Source organism: Taudactylus pleione, unplaced genomic scaffold (genome assembly GCF_031769625.1).
Source record: "Taudactylus pleione unplaced genomic scaffold, aTauple2 ptg000230l, whole genome shotgun sequence".
In the NCBI taxonomy this organism is placed as follows: Eukaryota; Metazoa; Chordata; class Amphibia; order Anura; family Myobatrachidae; genus Taudactylus; species Taudactylus pleione.
The window spans coordinates 8746078-8765301 of NW_028284632.1; the positions used below are offsets into that span (position 1 = coordinate 8746078).

Here is a 19224-nt window from a genome sequence, read left to right on the forward strand (position 1 = left end):
ACAGGGATAGCAACAAAAGAACGATAGGTTTTAGCAAAGAAAACAGACCGTGCTAGCGTACAGACGCAAACAAATAAAATAATAATACCAGCACTAATTCACACTTCCTTAAGTCAACTACAGAGACTTAGCGTCTAGTAGGACAAAAGTGCTGCATACACTGACCACCAACCAGACAAGAGGTATGTAAGGGGACCCGTACTCCGCACTGCCTGTGGAGATCAGCGAGACACAGCCAGGAGAATGACCGAAGAACTCATGGGGAGGCGGAAACAGGAAGCTGTCTCAGATCAAGCCACACCACAGTGGAAAGGCGTGTTCAGCAGCGGGGAGGAGCCGGCTGTTAGATAGGGAAAGCTGCCTCCCCTGGCCAGCGTTTAAACCCTGGGAAGTTGGTGTGTTCCGCAGAACTCCAGTCCCAAGTGGCTTAGTGTGGACGCAGGACTCAGTGCCTGGTAACACTTGCTGTCATCCCCAGGCTGTCCCCAACACTGGAGGCAAAAGACTGCGTCTCAGCACGCACCACCACGGTGCGTGTCACTTACCTGCACCCTGTAGCATCCAGCCAGTGTCTAGGAATCCTCCGGGATCCCTGCTAGCCAAGACCCCTGACGCCTGCCGAGAGGGACAGATAAGTACCGGCGTCTCAGCACCAGCGGGGTGATAATGCGGCCGTGCGAACTTCTACTGGACTGTTCACGCTGACCGTACTTAGAAAAAAACTTGCAATTTTCAGGGCTGTTAGTAACAGCCCCACTGCAATACAGTGACCCGACTCCAGCCGGGCACCAAACAAAAAAGAGGAGCCTCCGGCCCGAGCGATGGGTGTAGAGGGAGGCCCCGTTGCATCCTGGGAGAAAAAATTTAACTGCATGGTATCCAGATATCTTCGTCATCACCTATACCCCAAGGTTTCCTGTGGACCTTCTATTGACCCTGAAGTAGAAAACCTTCTTTAGGGAGTTATTGAAAAACATGCACAGGAATAGCATCCTATTTGACAATATAAAGTTGGAGTGTTGAAGTTCATAATCCAACATTGTGATAGCTGATTACATCGAGTCAAACATGGGATTGAAGGACCTTCGGAGATGGGGCCTTGATCAGAAGGTTGTTGAGATATGGGACAATCACCACACCTAACAAGTGAAGGTGAGCCGCCATGACCACCATCATCTTCGTGTAGATCCGCAGGGCTGTGGGCCCTGAACGGACTGTGATCATTGAGATCGGGATGTGGAGGTATGAATCCCTGATGTCCTTTGAATTCACACCAGAAGTTCATCCCCCTACAGAGAGGAAGCCTCAGAGTCAGAACCTTTCCAGGACTAGGGGATGCCCAGATGGCTACACTTTTGCAACTGAGGCACAACACTTGGTCCCCTGGAAGCAGGGTCCAGAAGGTTTTCTAAGGATGCCGAAAATTGACCCAAGTCTGGAACAAAGTGGGCTAACCTCTGGCTCCAAGGAGGTTGCATGGACTGGAAGCAGGAGTATCACAATACAGGGGCTGTCATGAGAATGAGCCCCTGAGGATGAGAGAGAAAAAGGCTGTTTACTAGTAGAAAGCTGCTGCAACATTTCATACATTGACCAACAAGAATCATTACACAGGTCAGCATGTTCACCAGTGGAGAAGCGCTCTCAGACTCACGCTGCCCTGGGCATCTGCATCACACATGGCGCAAATGGACCCCAAGTCAGATCGTGCTTGGGAAAATTTTGCTTTACATTTTGCATAAGCAGTTACTGTACTGCTCCACTATTATTTGGGGAAACCCAACAGAATTGCCCTTCCCAGACACAGGAGTAGGAAGTACACTACACAGCAATAAACTCATGTAGGTTAAAATGCCAGCACACACAGAGACCACATACAATGATCCTACAGCCCCTACTGCAAATATAGGTGATAACACGAGCCTGGTTCAAGGCCGTGCAACATCCCAGGCATGGCTGCTGTACTCTCATAAGAGAAAACTGCTGTCAGGATGCTTTCAGGGGTTTGCCCGGAGACATGTGTACTGTGAAGAGGTCCAGGGCCACTACAGCCCCTGGGCTGGTCTGAGAACTGCCAACCCAATGGGACTTCCAAAGGCATCCATTAGCAAGGGGTGCTCCAGAGCAGCCATTGGTAGGCTTTGCCCCCACTCTGACCAGATCCATGGCTGTCAACCTGATTCGGCAGCCATTTATTACGGGGTTGGGGTAAAGTAGCTCACTATGTCAATCCATCCTCCTACGCTGGAAGACTGATCCTATTCACAGCTACCGGCAGCCACCGAGGCTTTCCGAAGGCACCCACACAGCAGGCAGTCTCCTGTAGCATGGAGCTTTGTACCTGTTGACCTGTATTGTCAAACTTTGCTCTATGTCGACCAAATTAGTGTCAACCTTTTTTGCCCTTCTGCTCCACGGGAGGTTTCTGTCCTCCCTGAGCTCGCCTTAGGACACCTGCGTTACGGTTTGACAGGTGTACCGCCCTAGTCAAACTCCCCACCTTCTGCTGTCTGAGTTTCATATGTTGTTCTATGTACTCTATATGATCTTGTTAAATAGAGCACCTTACGCATTCTGCTTAGGATAATACATACATAAAAGAGCAGTTTTCTATCTTCTATACTGCACTTGCCTTAGAAAGTGTACTTTTGAAGTCCAGGCCATAACTGGGAGCGGTTCTAGTCTTGCAAAGGAATGTTGCAGTTTATTTATTTCCATTTTCAGACTGTGTACATTTTAGCAGATCCTTTGAGTAGCCAGATCCTCCCCCACCTGTTAATGGTGGGTACACACTACACGATATGCTCCCTGAGCAATATCGTGTAGTGTTGTCCCCGGCAGGCTGTGCTCAATGTCGTTCATGACATTGAGCACAGCCACTGAACGATATCATTAACGATATCGTTCAGCGCAAGGCTCTCTCCCCCATTCCCTGACATGCAGCAACCTGACGAGATCATCAGGTTGGCCTGCATGTCAGCCCGATGAACGATAATGACGAACGACCCGAGGGAACGCGCGTCGTCATTATCGTTAATCTTTTTGGGGTTAAAAATGGACGATAAAGTGGACGACTGTACGATATCGTTATCGTTCAGTCGTCCACTTTCTCGCCCAGTGTGTACGCACCTTAAGTCAGTGATAGTTTACCCATAAACACTAGTCACATATTGCAAATTTCAAGTAAATGTCAGTCCATAAGTGTTACTTTAGGTAAAACTTTTAAGTAAAACCAACTAAAGAGAATGCTAGTCACTGTGTTGTAAAATTTTAAGTACATGACAGTTGCTATATTTGGTGGTTGTTCGTTTTTTGTTTTGCAAGTAACATACACAAACATTACAAATCAGCTCTAGTTACCACTATTAGTAACAAAGTATGTGTTTAATAATGTGTATTCAGGTAACCAGGGAGGCCATTCACAGCATATACCATTTATAGGGTATTTTGGCACTGTGAGCAGGATGCTTTGTTGTAAGACTGTGCTAGCTATAGTGGAAACATGGAATCATGAGAAATAGACAGAGGCAATCTTTCAAGTATCGCAATGCTTCCTCTTGGATGGGGTTCCCCAACTCAACAGCAATTTGACAGTGACAAAATCTTGATGGAGTGGTACATACCTATTGAGAAAATCTCAAACTCAGTTTTTTTTTTAGGAGAAAAAGCTATCAGAAGTAACGATCCTGGCTAATAACTGAAGAGACTGTGGCCCGTATTCAATTTGAGCCGAGAAACTTTTTTGCCTCCCAGACTTTTCGCCTACATCGCGCGTGTTTTGCAGGCGTTAAAGTATCGCGCGCGTGCCCACGTATCGCAGTATTCAATTTGAAAGTAGGCGAAAACGGGACCCGGCAAAACTTAAAGCGGAAAGTACTGTCAGATTTGGGGAAATCAGCCTGACACCCCCCAAAAGATGCTGACATGGGGTTCCCTATATCATCCCCCGATTTGGCTTGCTGAAGGTATTTGGTGTTTTTAAACTGGCTCAATAGCTACTAAATAGGGTTTTTGTATAAATGGTGCAGAATAGTATTCAGGTGAGGTTTTTTTTTGCTGAAAATTACTTATCCCAGCAAATGTGGGGCACTTGAAAATGGGGATCAGCATATTTTCAAGTTGCTAAAGTTAAGTTGAAAAAATTGTGAAAAATCCACCTGCCGCAAGCATCTGCAATGAAAAGAAAACACCTGGGGCATACATGGGGACCCCCCCAGAGTCACGTTTGCTAGGTTTTAACCCCCCAACATTATTTTTTTCGCCCCCAAATTCAAAGTGATTTTTTGGGGTGTTAAGTTTTTTCTTTTTTTTTTTTTAAATGTTGACAGTTTACCTTTGGAGGTCTGTCTGAAAGCTGCACGGGGGTTCCCGCAACACCCCAAAACCCCAATTCTGCACTTTTTTACGCCCGCTATTCATAGGCGAAACTTTTCTGCCTATTACATTGCATTGACTTTCCGCCTAGGCGAAAAGTCTTCCAAATTGAATGCGGAGTACAATCAAAACAGGCGAAAATGACGTAATCAGCGAAACTTTACAGCCAAAAACACGCGAAAATGGCTTTTCGCCTCAAATTGAATATTGACCTAAAACTGCATGCACACGTAAAGATTTTCTGTCCAACCATCCAACTAGTTGATTGGTTGGAATGAAAATCTGGTAAGGTATGGGAATAACTGAGGATCAGCAATTTGCTCCCAAATGCCAGAAAATTAACAAAAGCTGTTTGAACAAATTGTTTAGATCAAACATTTAACAAACTTGTCTGACGCCCATTTTCATCTGTTTTCTGGCATTTAGGAGCAAATTGCTGATCCTCAGTTATTCCCATACCTTACCAGATTTTCATTCCAACCAATCAACTAGTTGGATGGTTGGACAGAAAATCTTTACGTGTGCATGCAGCTATACATGGCATAACCAATAACTTGGAATGCTACAATGGAGGTCACACTACCACAACCAATCCGATTTCTTCACACGAGATGAAAAATGAGTCTCTACAAGCATACGCCCCTGGTCCTGAACCAATTGACAGCAAAACTACAAAAGATAAAACCACATTGTGCAATAGATAACAGACTGAAGGAAACATTTTGTAACATGTATCTGTTGTACCATGTGCCAATGGTTGAAATGACGTATTAGAACTCGACCAACTATCAATAGAATTGATTCTGGCTATTGTGATAGAAGTTTGTTGTGTAACGATTTGCCCTTTTAAAACATTTCAGCACCAAGTCTCACCAGCTTTGAAACAAAGTAATATGTTGGTGGACAATGAGATGTGGAATAATTTAAAAAGGCCCGATATAAGGGAGCAGGCAGAACTACAAAGAAAGCTCCAATAAGGTCTTGATGCATGTACATCTATACAATGGAGAGATAAAAGGTACCCTTCCCAGGACCAATATAATTTTAGGTGTTGAATATGTAAATGTTAAAAAACATACTAAAATCTAGAATTATTTGACACTGGCTCACAGCAAAGACTGATAAAGTAGAATGCTTGGAATTGGACTCAAATGTGGATAAGTAGATAAAGTACTGCCTTGTGACATCTTAAATAAAAAGCATTCAGAGGAAAGAGAAACTACCAGTGGAGCAAAGGTCTGTACTTCGATGAGCCCCCCTCTCATTTTTATTGCCGATTAGTTTTAGGCGAAATACCATGTCATCGTTTAGATAACAGATAGGTAACAGGTGTGAGCCATGGGAGAAAGGGTAACCAAATTATTTAAGGATAGAGTTAAAGCATAGTTTTCTCCAGCACTTTGGCTGCTATGAGAAAGGGCAAAAAGTCACATAATAGGCAATGAGAACTATAGAAAGAGAAAAAAACAAAAAAACTTGTGGCTCATGAAATCTCAGGGTAAATCCCAACAAGGATGGCGGTCTGTTTATTGCAGGTTGACCATGTTGATCAGCAGACCATCAATAATAGCCTTTTTACACCATGGCAAAAACGATGCTTATTGCCGGGTTAACCAAGGTCCAGTGACCACGGAATGCAACCCGGCTAGCTACCCGGGTTGGTGCGAGAAGGACCCATGTTACAGGGCAGTGTGAACAGGTAACCCGAGTCAACCAACTTAAATTCCGTAAACTGCATAGGGAGAGCCACATTCCCGCTGCTCGGAGATTGTCATCTCCAAGCGCCGGCAGAGGGAAGCTCCGGCAAAATCCTGGGTACAGGCTGCGGTGTTATTAGGGTTCAAGCCACTGTGACACTGCTTGAAACCCGGGTTCAGTGTCCCGGCTGGACCCGGGATTTAGGTGTAAAAGGGGTATATATCACCGAGATGAAGTAGTGGCTAAAGTGAGGAGTTTTTAGAAGTGGAGATGTTGCCCATAGCAACCAGATTGTAGCTATTATCTTCTAGAAGGTGCAAGCAAAATGGTAAGTAGAATCTGACTGGTTGCTATGGGCAACAACTCCACTTCTAAAAAAAACACTCACTTTAGTAAAATATACCCCTAACAGTGCTGTGCTCTGCTCTCCAACATAAATTTTTTTAATTTTTTTTTTTTTTAAATATGGTGTTCAATCAAATGAGACGTACATAAATACTGCATTTAAACAAGGTCCACCATACAAGGGTTGTTCTCTGGAGCTTTCTGTGTGGCTCATCAAGTTAAGATAATTTCATACTTAAGTAGAAATTATTTATTTTCTTTTAATGAACTGTGTGAAAGAATGCCTTTTGATTTTCTGAGTATTTCTTTAAGATGGTAACTTACCGATATCGATGCTTGCCTGCAAGATAAATCTGCGATAAATCTTGCTACATATATGGAAATATATGTAGCAATAATGCTATTGACTATATAACAAAGTCCTTGTGTTGTGATCACATCATGATTGACATTTTTAACACACAAGCTGCAAACACTTTGGCACAATTTTATAAATACTTTTTGAATCTTTGTAAGACACCAACCGCTGGCCCTCCCCGAATTAAACAATACAAACTTTATTTTTATATGTTTTATTAAACCTCTGCAGGGCACAGTCACAGAACAATCAATAAGATTGGTGAATATCACAAGCTCTTTTTCAAGCAAAAATGCATCAAAAAGTTAAAAAGTTAAAAAAAAAAATCAAAACAAAAAACAAAACAAAAACAAATTTTAACTCCACCCAAAAAGGTGATTAATAGCTGCAGAATGTCTCTGAGAGACTGGTATGAGCCAAAAGAACAAAGAAATTATTAATAATAATAATCATAAACTGAATCCAGCCTGAAAGAATAGAATGCAGGTTAATTAAAAGGTACGTAGTGCAATCTGTGAAATGTGGGGTGCTTCCGGCTTCCAAGGATATATAACATCAAACGGATAACTATTAGAAAGCAGACAAACCCAGTCAATTAATTCACTGTAAGAAGTCCTATTGGCACAGAATGACTAGGTCAAATTTAAAGATTTTGGGCAGAGGACATGAAAACTCCCTTACAATACCCTGTAGTTGTGCTTCTATTCACAGGAATGGAGCTTTTGCTTTCTAGATTTTGAATAATTCATATTGGCAACCTGTCATATAATTTCAAGGAATGAATATGAGGACTGGAAACGCAAAAGTTGTAAAACAATTGCATCATAAAGACGACTGTCTGGCCATTTTATTTTAGAACGCCCGTTAAGAATTTCACTTTACTTAAATTTTAATTCTGTGCCAAAGGGAATTAAAAGTTCTCTGCATTTGTATCTATAGACAAAATATTTCCTTCTTCCGACAGCTCCAAGCACTCTACATTACACAGGCACATGATGGGTTTTATACACTTGCTGGTTAGACCGAAGACAGAGGTCAGTCTTGTGAGGGTTAAATAAACTTTGTTACAAAGTATCATACTGGTTTCCGCATAGACTTAACAGTTGACAATTTAGTACAATGAGAGTCGCGTGTAACTGTAAGCAGGAAAAAAAAACGATAGCTAGGCTATTGAACACACTTTAAAGGCTTAAATTCTATTCAATTGCAGTGTAAGGCAGGTGATCTGTGGACTTTAAATATTAACTACCAACGCAGTAATGCCTCATGGACAGCAGTCACACACCGCCTCAGTGATGTCACTATTGGCTCCACAAAACGGATGCCTTCGCTGTGTGTAGGTGACAGCTCCAATTTAAAATAAGCCTTGGGAAAATATGTGTACAGTCCAATCATTTTCTGCTAAGAACATGCTTGATGTTGAAACGCACCGTAGCAACGTTCTCTCACTGTAGTGAAACATAATAATCATCGTGATGTACCTTCTCTGAAATAAACCCTGCTTTGAGTGTATAGCAGAAGACATTCATTTAAAAACCTTTAAACAAGATGGCTGCATATCTGCTGTTAGCAACAGCTTACAGTACGTTCAACGTATAACAAAAAGGAGTAGAGGGGTATTTATTGTCTTTAACACTACAGTGCTGCGACTTTATTGGTTTGTAAATCTCAATCAAGTGAAATTGTTTTTAAATTTTATTATGTCAAGTAACTAAACGGATACGAAGATCCATTGTCTGTACGTCACTTTTTTTTTTTTTTAAGCTGCACCGATCAACCTCGGAGGTAATGCTTTACACCGAGAAGGCAGCAAGAACGTGGTCATTTTTTATACAGTACATTAGTACAGGAGAGTCCACAGGAAAAGAGCATGTGATATGTGGAGACAAATAGATCCTTATGAGAAGGTGGAGCTCCCTTTTAAACAAATGGCATGCACAACCAATTTCCAAATGGCACCACACAATCATCAGCACCGATAATATGGGGATGAATTTTCTGTAGCATAAAATTGTCAGGATACAGTAAGCCAGGAAACCAGACACTTTCACTATATCAGCGTCTTATCTATTAGACACTGGAATAATTGCTAAAGTGACAGCTGAAGCATGTCTAGAAGAGAGAGCTTTAAAACACTGCCTCATTAACCCCTTCCGAGCAGAAGATTTGCCTTTGAGGGACCATCGCATTGCTCTACAGATCTCTCCAGCAGTGAGAGAGAGTAATGGCTGATCACAAGACTCAAGACTTCTTCAGGTCTTAATACAGCAATGTGCTAGTCTTTATTACACAGAGATCCCAGCTACTGTGCACGATGCCTACCAGTTGAAAGCTTCCCCACGTTTCTACATTATTGAGTTATAACACCATTAGAAAACAGCAACTTCACAGAAGTTATGTGCTAAACAAATTCGTCTGAATGCTTTTTTCATTATCTTTTTGTTTTTTCTCTTAGTAGTTTTGATGAGGCAGCTTGTAGGAGTAAGAGTCTGATTTTGCAGGTTAAGGAAATATGAACTTAAATGCTGGGGGTGCATATTGGTAAGGAGTGTAAGACTCCAGGAACCAGCTAGCTTATTATTCTGCGGAGAAAACTGCAGCAGTGCAGCCTCCGACAGCAACAGAAACTGCCCGAGGGAGAGTCGCAATTTGTGGATGAGGTTCAAGGAGAACCTAATCAAAGATAGCAAAGTGAATTTTAAATAAACGAGTGACATAGAACATTAAAAGGATTTTAAATGATGCCAAGTCAAGACAGAACTGTAATTGCTCTATGACCAATCGGTGTGTAAAACTAGCAGTAAAAGGCGTACAATTAATAGGAAATGCAGCATAGTTTCAACATTTGAAAGATGGCAATTACATTTTCTTGCTCAATCATTGAAGTCAATTACATGTCCATAAAGGGCTGTTTGTACCAGCCATTGGGAGGGATTCTCCAAGAATGGTAGGAAAAATGTACCCAGCTTATTATCTTTTAGGATACAGGAGGAGCTGCTCTATATATTCGTTTGTAAATTAATACCTTAAAACCTGTTGTAAGAACATTTAACGGCAATACCTGCAAAAGCAAAGAGATGATCCCAGCTACCTTAAAGAGAAATAGGACATACCACAAAGTCAATCGTTTTAAACTTAACCTAGGTTCGTTTTGCTTGAAATCAATGGATCTGAATTTCCAATATCTTCTACAACCGCGCAGTGACATGTTCTTAATTGTAAAGTGCGCAGATCTCCAAGCGCCTAAAAGTTGCACTCATCCAAAAAGAAAAAGAAATCCTTAAAACATATTATATGTGTTCGCATATAATTGCGGACATACACAAACACACATAATGCTATGGTATTTTATTTTAAATTAAGAATAATAATAATAATAAAAAAAAAAAAAGTTAGCTTGAACTCCAAGCCAATATATGTAAATATCAAATGTGTGACCAGCAGGTCCCAAATGTTAAATTTAATTCAATGTGAAACAGTATATTAAACGCGGTGCCTCCTCCTGGCAATAAGGAAAAATCAAACAGGCGCTCTATTCCAAGCACCTTCAGTATGGAAACCTCAACTGGTAGGCAAGAGAGGAACCTGTAACCCATCCGTTATTTGGATCATAAAAGTACATATATTGTACAAATTCCTTTTACGCTTCTTTCTAAATAGGATTCACGGAACGTAACGCTGAGCCGGACATTGACCCAGCAGGAGTTAAAGATTTAGGAGAAACTGGAGAAGGGAGAAGGAAAGGGGGAGAGGAAAAACACTAAGAAAATACAAAGAACATAAAGTAATTAATTCTCGCTTTTACCCCACCAGAACGATGCGGGAAGTTATTACATAGCCAGACGTCTGCCCATTGGGAAGAGAATGGAAGAAACCCACTTCAGTGTTCAGAAGAAGGAATAACATGTTCTCCCATCTCTCCCTTGCCCACCACAAGAGAAAATATTTATCCTGGCTACTTGCTGCCTACTTAAGGGTACTAATTGCATGAAGGAGCTATATGGATCCTTAAAATTAAACCACTTCTACAGGTGACTTCTACCTGCAGTTTCAATCATTTATTGGCTTGAAACGTTTCACAAATTTCTTCTTGAAAGCTCACAAAATACACTGCCTTATACTTTTGGTGGCATTCGGTGCTTTTCACCAAAGCAGACAGGAATAGGTTACCACTCTACACAACACAGTACTGCTCTACTGTAGGTACAATGGTACTAACAGGGAGCAGAGACGTGTTATAGCTGTGCGGGAAATACGATTCACAAAGCCTCTGCCTGGAATATATATAAATAGGAAAAAAAAAAAGCTTTGGTGTAAAACACAGAAGAAAGCATAACTAGATGGCAGTGTAGACCTGCTTTAGGAAGAGTGGTTTCCTGAAAAGTTGGCTGCAAATGCAACAGTAATAATTGGTAATGTTTAACAAGGGTATCGCCATACAGACACTTGTTCAGCTTAATTATAGTTGGAAAAAAGTAGCGAGCTTACATTTCACAGCTTAAACAACACTGTGACCACAGGGTCTGCTGAAATACAGTGGACTCCAATCGTAAAGCGTTTACTTTGCACACTAGTCCAAAATATTGCGGCCTGCATTTTAAAAACTGCTCCAATGATTAAAGCCATCATGCGACATCTTTTCCATATTACTCATACATAGCAGTAAGTACTTGGGACAATTACATGCTGCGCGCTAACTGTGGCGTTTTAAGTGCCTGTGTGACACCACCCTTATGTGAATACTTCAGGATGAAAGAAAATGTAGCAAAATGTATTTAAATCATTTACAACATAGATTCTTTCCCCAGTTGCTTAGAGCCATGATCTTAAAGAAAAGGTTCTGGAAAACTCATATCCATGGGCAGGTCACACGAAAAAAAAACTAAATAATAAAATAAAAAAAAAGTGGAAAAGCAGCCATAGAAAGAAATAATCTCCCGTCATGGAGGCATGATAAACCCTGGGCTAAGAGGACTCACAGATGTCCTGGCTATGTAATACCATCCAAATAAAACAAGAAAAAATAAATGTAAATCTACAGCAATAAGATCGTACAATTAATCAAACAGAGTATATATATATATAATATTTTCCTTTTTTTGTCTTTAAAGCCTTGCATCCAAGGCATCCAAAGGTATTAAAATTAAGTTCATTCACAGAACAAAAACAACTAATCTTGAATTGCTTGCAGATACTGCTAATTTTCATCTGTGTCTTTTTTTTTTTAATATATATTTTGTATTCTGTATATTTTTTTTTTTATTAAAAAATGTGTTAATGTGAAAATATGTGCAGTGGTCGTTCTTACTAGTGGTGTTTTCAATGCACATTTTACATGTAGTCTCATGCTTTGGGAGAGCAGGGTAACAGGTCTTTCCCATCTCTGACCCCCAAAAACGGGGCTATGTAAGCAACTTTTTAATATTAACTTTTTTTTCTGATAACCAACACCCAAATGCTCTGAACTCTCCCTCTAAATAAAAAAAGAACAAACAAACAAAAAAACAAAAAAGCAACAAACAAATAACCCTTGAAAATATGCGGTTTCTTTTTTTTTTTCTCTCTCCCCCCCCCACACTGCCCACAAAACCAAAATGCCTTCAGATAAAATTGAAAGGATTTAGCCTGTGGGTGGGGTAAGACCGCCCTCGTTTGTTACGGAGCAGTAGTGGAGTTGACCCCTGCTCTCATGGGCTCATTTTTATCCCCACCGGCCTGGGGATCCTCTGAAAGGGTTAAAGAAGCAGCCTTGCCAGATAGCATGGTGATGTCCTGGGCCAAGCTAGATCCATTTGGCACCTCATTGCTGTAGGGAACAAAAAAATAAATAAATATGAAAAATAAATAAAATAAAAATGAAACTGTTTATTGCAGACTCCTCCTGAAAAGATGGGACATAGCGTGTGATCACACACACATACACTATAACTATATATGTTACAATGTGCAGTAGCACAATGTATGAGGAGCAAGCATTTGGCTATTTTTCCCAATTGAGTACCAGTCACAAACACCATTGTATAGGTGACATGAACATTACTATACCTGAATGTCAGTGGGAGGTCGTGTGTTAGAACCTTGGACTGTGGCTCCAATTGCCCATTCTCCACTTTGATAACATCTGGTTTGCTCTTCACGGCCATGGAATGACCCTCCTAAAGGGAGGCAATTGTGATTTGAGCAGAACATACACTGTTGTGTTAGGATAATAAATTAGGTATGGCTTCTAGAGCAACAGATGTCTGACCTAGCACATCTTGACCTTTGCATCTAGAAGTAGGGAGAACTACACATTGCATATCAAATTTAGAGTTTAGCTTTTTTTTATTTATTTTTTAAATACTTGCTCCAGGGCCTTGGTACTCACCATACTAAGTTCTCGTGTTCTCTTCCCGATCTCACGCTCCACTTGATGCAGCTCAAGGCTCAGTTGTTCATTGGACAACATGCTGGACCACTTGGCTGGTGGCGGTGGAGGTGGCTGCTGCTGACTCCCTAGAGAGGACGACTCTCTCTGCACCAACAGGCGGTTACTTGCAACCTACAAAAATATTACATTGTGTGTGATTATATGAAACTATAATATTGGACAAATAGCATCATTGTGTTGAAATCCATAGCAATTTGGCACTGGTCAGTCAGTGGGAAGATAATATCTAGGCTTCGGTCCTGTTTGCTTTAAATTAAGCTGGCCATGCACTAGACCAACTTTAATCCAACCATCCAAATGACTGTATGGTCTGTCCAACTAAAACAGTACTCCATACTCCAATCCAACATTTCAACATTTTCATCAGTCCAACCAACCTTACATTTGTGCTAGTTGTAGGTCATTAAACATATACTCCTAAGACACTCATTGTTCTCTTTCTGAACATGTATAAAAATGGTGCAATTAAAGGGCATTTGCATTTTGTAATAACTGCACTCACCTAACTCAAGTAAAGTCAGATATTGTATAAATTATTAATTCACTGTGTAACGAACATTTATGAAACATTCTGTAGATGCTAGAAAATGTCCAGAGGCTGCGTTTTACATAAGCACGTTGCCAGGTTAACACACTCCCAGTGGAAAACAACGTTTAAGGTAAAATGTTCCCAGTAAAATAGACAAAACAGGAACACTTGTGGTGTAAAGAAAAGGAATTCCGGCACACAAAGTTTATATGACCAGTGTAGCAAGTCAGACACTTCGGTTCGGTGAGAAACCTATATTGGAAATTAAGGTCTAGAGCAGGGGTAGGCAACGTAAAGCACCCCAGCTGCTGTGGAACTACACCCCCCGCCCAAAATGCGCGGCCTCAATTTTAGCATGCCCTAGCAGTATAACTGGCAGGGCTGGGAGATGTGTAGCAGCTGAATTGGCAAACGTAGTCTACCCCTGGTCTAGAGTGTAGAAACCATTTAACCAAACAGCTAACAATTTAAATACCAAGTGCATACGCACAAGTCAGAAAATGTTCACTATTCACTGCAATAACGACTTTAGTTTAATCTCAGACTACTACTTACCTCTATGCCTCGCATCTGAGTCTGCTGACTGATTTGTTGGTTCAGCTGTTGCAATTCCATCCTGAGCTGTTCTCTCTCAGATGTAGGTAAAGGTTTGGATATACGATCTCTGCAGGAGATAAAAGGTATTGGTAAGAAGTGATGAAAAGAAATATAGAATGCCTCTCTCCTACCGAAGCACAATTCTCCAATGTGACTTAGTATGTTCATGACCACAAGCCACTAGGAATAGATTTCTCACATAATATTTGGCATATAATCATAGGTGTGCAATGCTAAATATCTTATTAGAAAAACAGGATTTTGGTACTTACCGATAAATCCCTTTCTCCGATTCCACAGGGGACACTGGAGTTCAAGACAGTGGGGTATAGACGGTGGTAGAGTAGAGCCTGGCACTTTAAAAAAAAAAAATCTAGAAGTGTGACTGGCTCCTCCCCCTCTATGCCCCATCAGCCCCAGTTTAAGAACTGAGCCCGAGAGGAGACGGAGGACAACAGGAAAACAAGGAGAAAGAGAAGCCCACAGAACGAAACAAGACCGACTGAAGGAGAACAGAGGAAACCACTGCAGGGAATTATGCAGTCACACAACCATAGAAGGAACCAAACAACTGGCAGGTACGCAGCGCTGGGCGGGCGTCCAGTGTCCCCTGTGGAATCGGAGAAAGGGATTTATCGGTAAGTACCAAAATCCTGTTTTCTCCTTCATCCACTAGGGGACACTGGAGTTCAAGACAGTGGGGATGTCCCAAAGCCAACCTCCTGGGTGGGAAGCGCGGAGAACATGTCGACCCTTTGGCCAACAGAAACAGGGACCGCCAAGAACCAGAGGTTCAATGGAAGGCAAGAGCGGAGGATCAAGTGTAGTGAGCCAGGAGACAATCAGAACTCCAAGCGGAACAGACACAGAACTTCCACAACTTACAGCGTAAATAGAATGGAATAAGTGGCTAGCGAGAAAACACCCTCAGGTGAGAAGCATCAGAACCCTGTAAACTCAGCTGAAAACAGACCAAACCAGACTATTGGGAGCAGAGAGCTCCAACCAGAATCCATATGAGAAGGGCAGTAACCCGAGAACAAAATTCGAGAAAACCGTACCAGATTCGGAAACAGGAAACTGCAGCTGTCGCAGATAGCAGAATACAAGCACTGTTGGACATAATCATATAGATACAAGTATAACGATACCAATCTACAGAAACAGTGCTGATCCTGTCCACAGACTCCTAACAAAGAGATTTGCAGGGAGGTAAAAGTCAAGGCCGAACAGTCACCATCAACCATTCTGGAGGTCCAACTACTACAAAGTTGTAAACCAGTAGAAGGAAAAGACCATGAGTGGAGATCACACTGGGGACGAAGCAGAGGCAGCATCTAGAGGATTGAGATTACAATACCTTCAGAGGGTCAGACAGCAGAACCCCACTCCGAAAACAGAGTAGAAAACAGCGACTGAACACCTGCAGCTGAAAAGAAAATCACAGCCATAAACTCCAAAACAACAGACAATTCCCAACATGATAGAAGTGCGTAGACAGTACCAACTGCTGGCCTGAACATATTCTGAAACACACAGGATACCCTAGCAGTTAAAGAGCACGTATGCAACAGCCACCCAGGGAGAGCTACCAATATAGGGAAGCATTCCATACATCAAGGCTAGAGCACTAGGACAACCCTTAAAGTACCAGTCAGGTACCAGTCAACAGATTCTAGTAGAATAGTGTCACTAATCTCAATGTTAAAACTATGCACCAGGGAAGCTCTAAAATGTTGAGCCAACTGATTAACAGAGCGGATGGCTGCTAGGACCACCACTAGGGTGCATAAGGGAGAATAACGGCTATGCCATGTCAGGTTGGGCATTAGTGGGGTAAGCCCGCTTACCTATGAGCGTCCAAAAGCCCTCTGGACGCTATGTAGAATGTCACTGACCTTTTCCATCTCACAGCAACCTGCCCCATCAGGTATAGGGAGTAGCTTCAGTGGGCTAAGACCCTATGCTCTACAGCACGGACTTCAGCCTGGAGATGTTGAGGTAGAAAACACTGTATAAACTAGCAAAATGTTAGTGGAGACAAGGAGGTTGTACAACAGTACTCTGCACCTGAGCTGGTTATATTAGGGATGTGTATCCATATAGAAACTTTTCATAAAACAGAAAACGGTCTGCTCGTGTAAGTATCAGTACATTAACACTTATAAAGGTGAAGTGTGTATTACGCCCACAAATCTAATACAATCCAGGCCTGACCCTGCCTATATCAGCGGGTGGCCCTAGGCCTTCATTTAATTTAACAAATGAAGCCCTGAGGATGGAATAGAACCTGGATGCTCTATGTACAGATAGAGTGTACCTAGGGGCCCTTTAGACACTCATGTATTAAAATATGTGACAAGACAATAATATGGAGTACCGGAATCTATACGGAGAAGGGTACCTGTACATAGACAGAGTGCGTTCGTTATCCCCAGAAAAGAAGGGATATATCTGTAGTGATAACCCCCATAGGGTTAAAAACCAGGTTTTTCCAATTATTAGAAAATATTCATACATACACACAGACAACATAGTTGCATGAGAAGGCAATCTCTTTGAAAGGAAGAGTAGTGCCTACACAGCAAGTTTACTTGTCAGACTCCTGCACGGGGAGATCAGCATGCCATATCTATACATGTCCTGCCTCAGGAGATCAGCATGCTACATATATATATATATATACACACATATATATATATACATATATATACATATATACGCACACACATACATATATTATACACACATATACATACATAACACAAATATCCCGCCTTCTTAGTGTCTTATAAGTTTGCTACCAAGTGCAAAGTTGAAAATAATCATAGATCACCCTAAAGGGGGGCGTCATAGATAGGGACTGACAAGAACAGAACTATAACCCCAGGAGGATTAAAGTACATATGATTAAATAATCACCAGTTATTTATATGGTGACAAGTTGGCCACTCACATTTGGAGTAAACCAGAGTGCCACAGGGAGAGTATACAAACTCCGCACTGATGTGGGAAAGGTGGGAACCGAACCCACAAGCTCCGCGCTGGGAGGCGGGAACGCCAACCACCACCCCATCTGAGCTACTATATATATATATATATATATATATATATATATATACACATGTACATACAAGAAGGCCCCAGTTATGTATAGGGTTCATAACAGAAGCAATGCCTTAGGGAATTGCGACTATCATTATGTAAGCTGCAGAACTTGACTCTAGTCTATAGAGCCACCATTAATATATATATATGGATAAAGCTGACAGCTATTGGTAATCCCAGGCGGCTTCCCATCCGTGGAATATAGGTATATACCCACATACAAAACCCTAGGGACAGATGGTGTAAAGCGGAGTTATTGTATTAACTACCGCATCAGGAGAGACCAGCCTCCAATCGCAAACCTCTCTTATAAAATATGCTATGTACCAGACATAAAACTGATAACAGATCCTACCTCTACCTTTATGGTAAGGATAAGAAGCGATAGATATTTATCTCCAAACATGCATACCTACATACAAGATTAGTAGGTGACGATAATAATTTGAAAATAGAACATGAGCAATAGTAGAGCTATGGAAGGAATTGAGCCACAAGACAAAATTCACTCCAGACATGTATATATTTTAAAGCAGGGCTTAGGATAAAATACAAATACATACATGTGGCTTACCTCCACGCAGGGGAACTGCTCATGTGCCGCCTGTGGTCGTCATTCTGCTACGGCATAGGAAGCAGGATATTTTAGCAGCGTGCTATCCCAGACTATCCTGGGACCCTTCTGTTACTGGTTACTTACTTTAAAAGCGGGAATCAAAAAGACAACCTCCATGCTGTGAGGCAGCAATGCCAACCCCCACACCGGCAGTAACTAACTTCCTCTTGTATGTGCTGCTGAATGGAGCACCTAAAATATAATCTATATAGATACACATATGCATACCTTCTAAGGTAAACACAGAAGGCTGGTGAGAACTAGAAGTTTTTAAAAACCAGCCTATAAGTTAGTATATGTGCTGCCACATATATGTATGGGAAGAGTACTGCCCCTCTATAAGGTGAGCCATAACCTGGGTATGGGACGCAATAATCTGCTAACCCTGGGTTAAGGGTATGCTATAACCATAAATTCTGGCAGCAGCACCAGAACAGTGACTAAGGTGAGCCAATGTAAAACAATGTTCATTTAGGCAGGGTAGCTAGTGCACCCTGAGGTAGCCTTCACAAGCAATTAGATTAAGCTATGCAACCTTTGTATAGAACCAAGGGGAAGCCTGACAGGGGGTAATACCAGTCATTAACTTTCATAACCGCATAATGCGGTGTTAAGCAAAAAGGGTATTGGGCTAGTTCCCATACTGCTAGCAACCAGCTATCTACTATAGCTAGCACTACTCCTGTCAAACAGTGACAGGCATCCCCTACCTTTTGCGCTTCAGCATTCCCAGCGTAGGAGGGGGAGGGTGGCGCGTAGGAGACCCACGCTAATAATCCCTGCTGTTAGGGCAGCCCGAAAGAGGGAAAACGGGAGGCGGCTGCTGGAGTGTGGGAGGAAACCGGAGTACCCGTAGGAAACCCACGCAAGTACAGGGAGAATATACAAACTCCACACAGTTAGGGCCGTAGCGGGAACTGAACCCATAACCTCAGTCGCTAACCATTACACTTAATGTGCTTTCCCTCATGCAGGCGGCTGTCTGCACAGCACTCCGTCTGGGTGCCTCTTCGCGGGGGAACTAATGCAGAGAATGTCTGCGCTGCTGCGCTAACAGGAAAACACCCCCAAAAGCAGGCTGCTACACGTTAGTGGAGGAAGCCATGCCGCCGCTGAAGTACTAAGTGCCCGTCCGGGGGCTGTGGGATGACACCGCTCCGTCTGTCAGC

The 19224-nt window shown here is 42.0% G+C and overlaps 1 protein-coding gene across 4 annotated transcripts in view; it reads right to left on the reverse strand.

Moving 5' to 3' along the window:
* Positions 1 to 6979: 6979 nt before the first annotated feature.
* The window catches only part of RC3H1 (ring finger and CCCH-type domains 1), a 101466-nt gene continuing 89221 nt past the window's right edge, over positions 6980 to 19224 (reverse strand). For all 4 annotated transcript variants that reach the window (XM_088479333.1, XM_088479335.1, XM_088479334.1 and 1 more), the window contains exons 17-20: positions 14290 to 14398; positions 13143 to 13316; positions 12821 to 12930; positions 6980 to 12581 (exon numbers count right to left, since the gene is read on the reverse strand). In XM_088479333.1, coding sequence (XP_088335459.1) covers positions 12431 to 12581; positions 12821 to 12930; positions 13143 to 13316; positions 14290 to 14398 — 544 coding nt within the window. In that variant the 3' untranslated portion in view covers positions 6980 to 12430. The remainder of the gene's footprint in view (positions 12582 to 12820; positions 12931 to 13142; positions 13317 to 14289; positions 14399 to 19224) is intronic.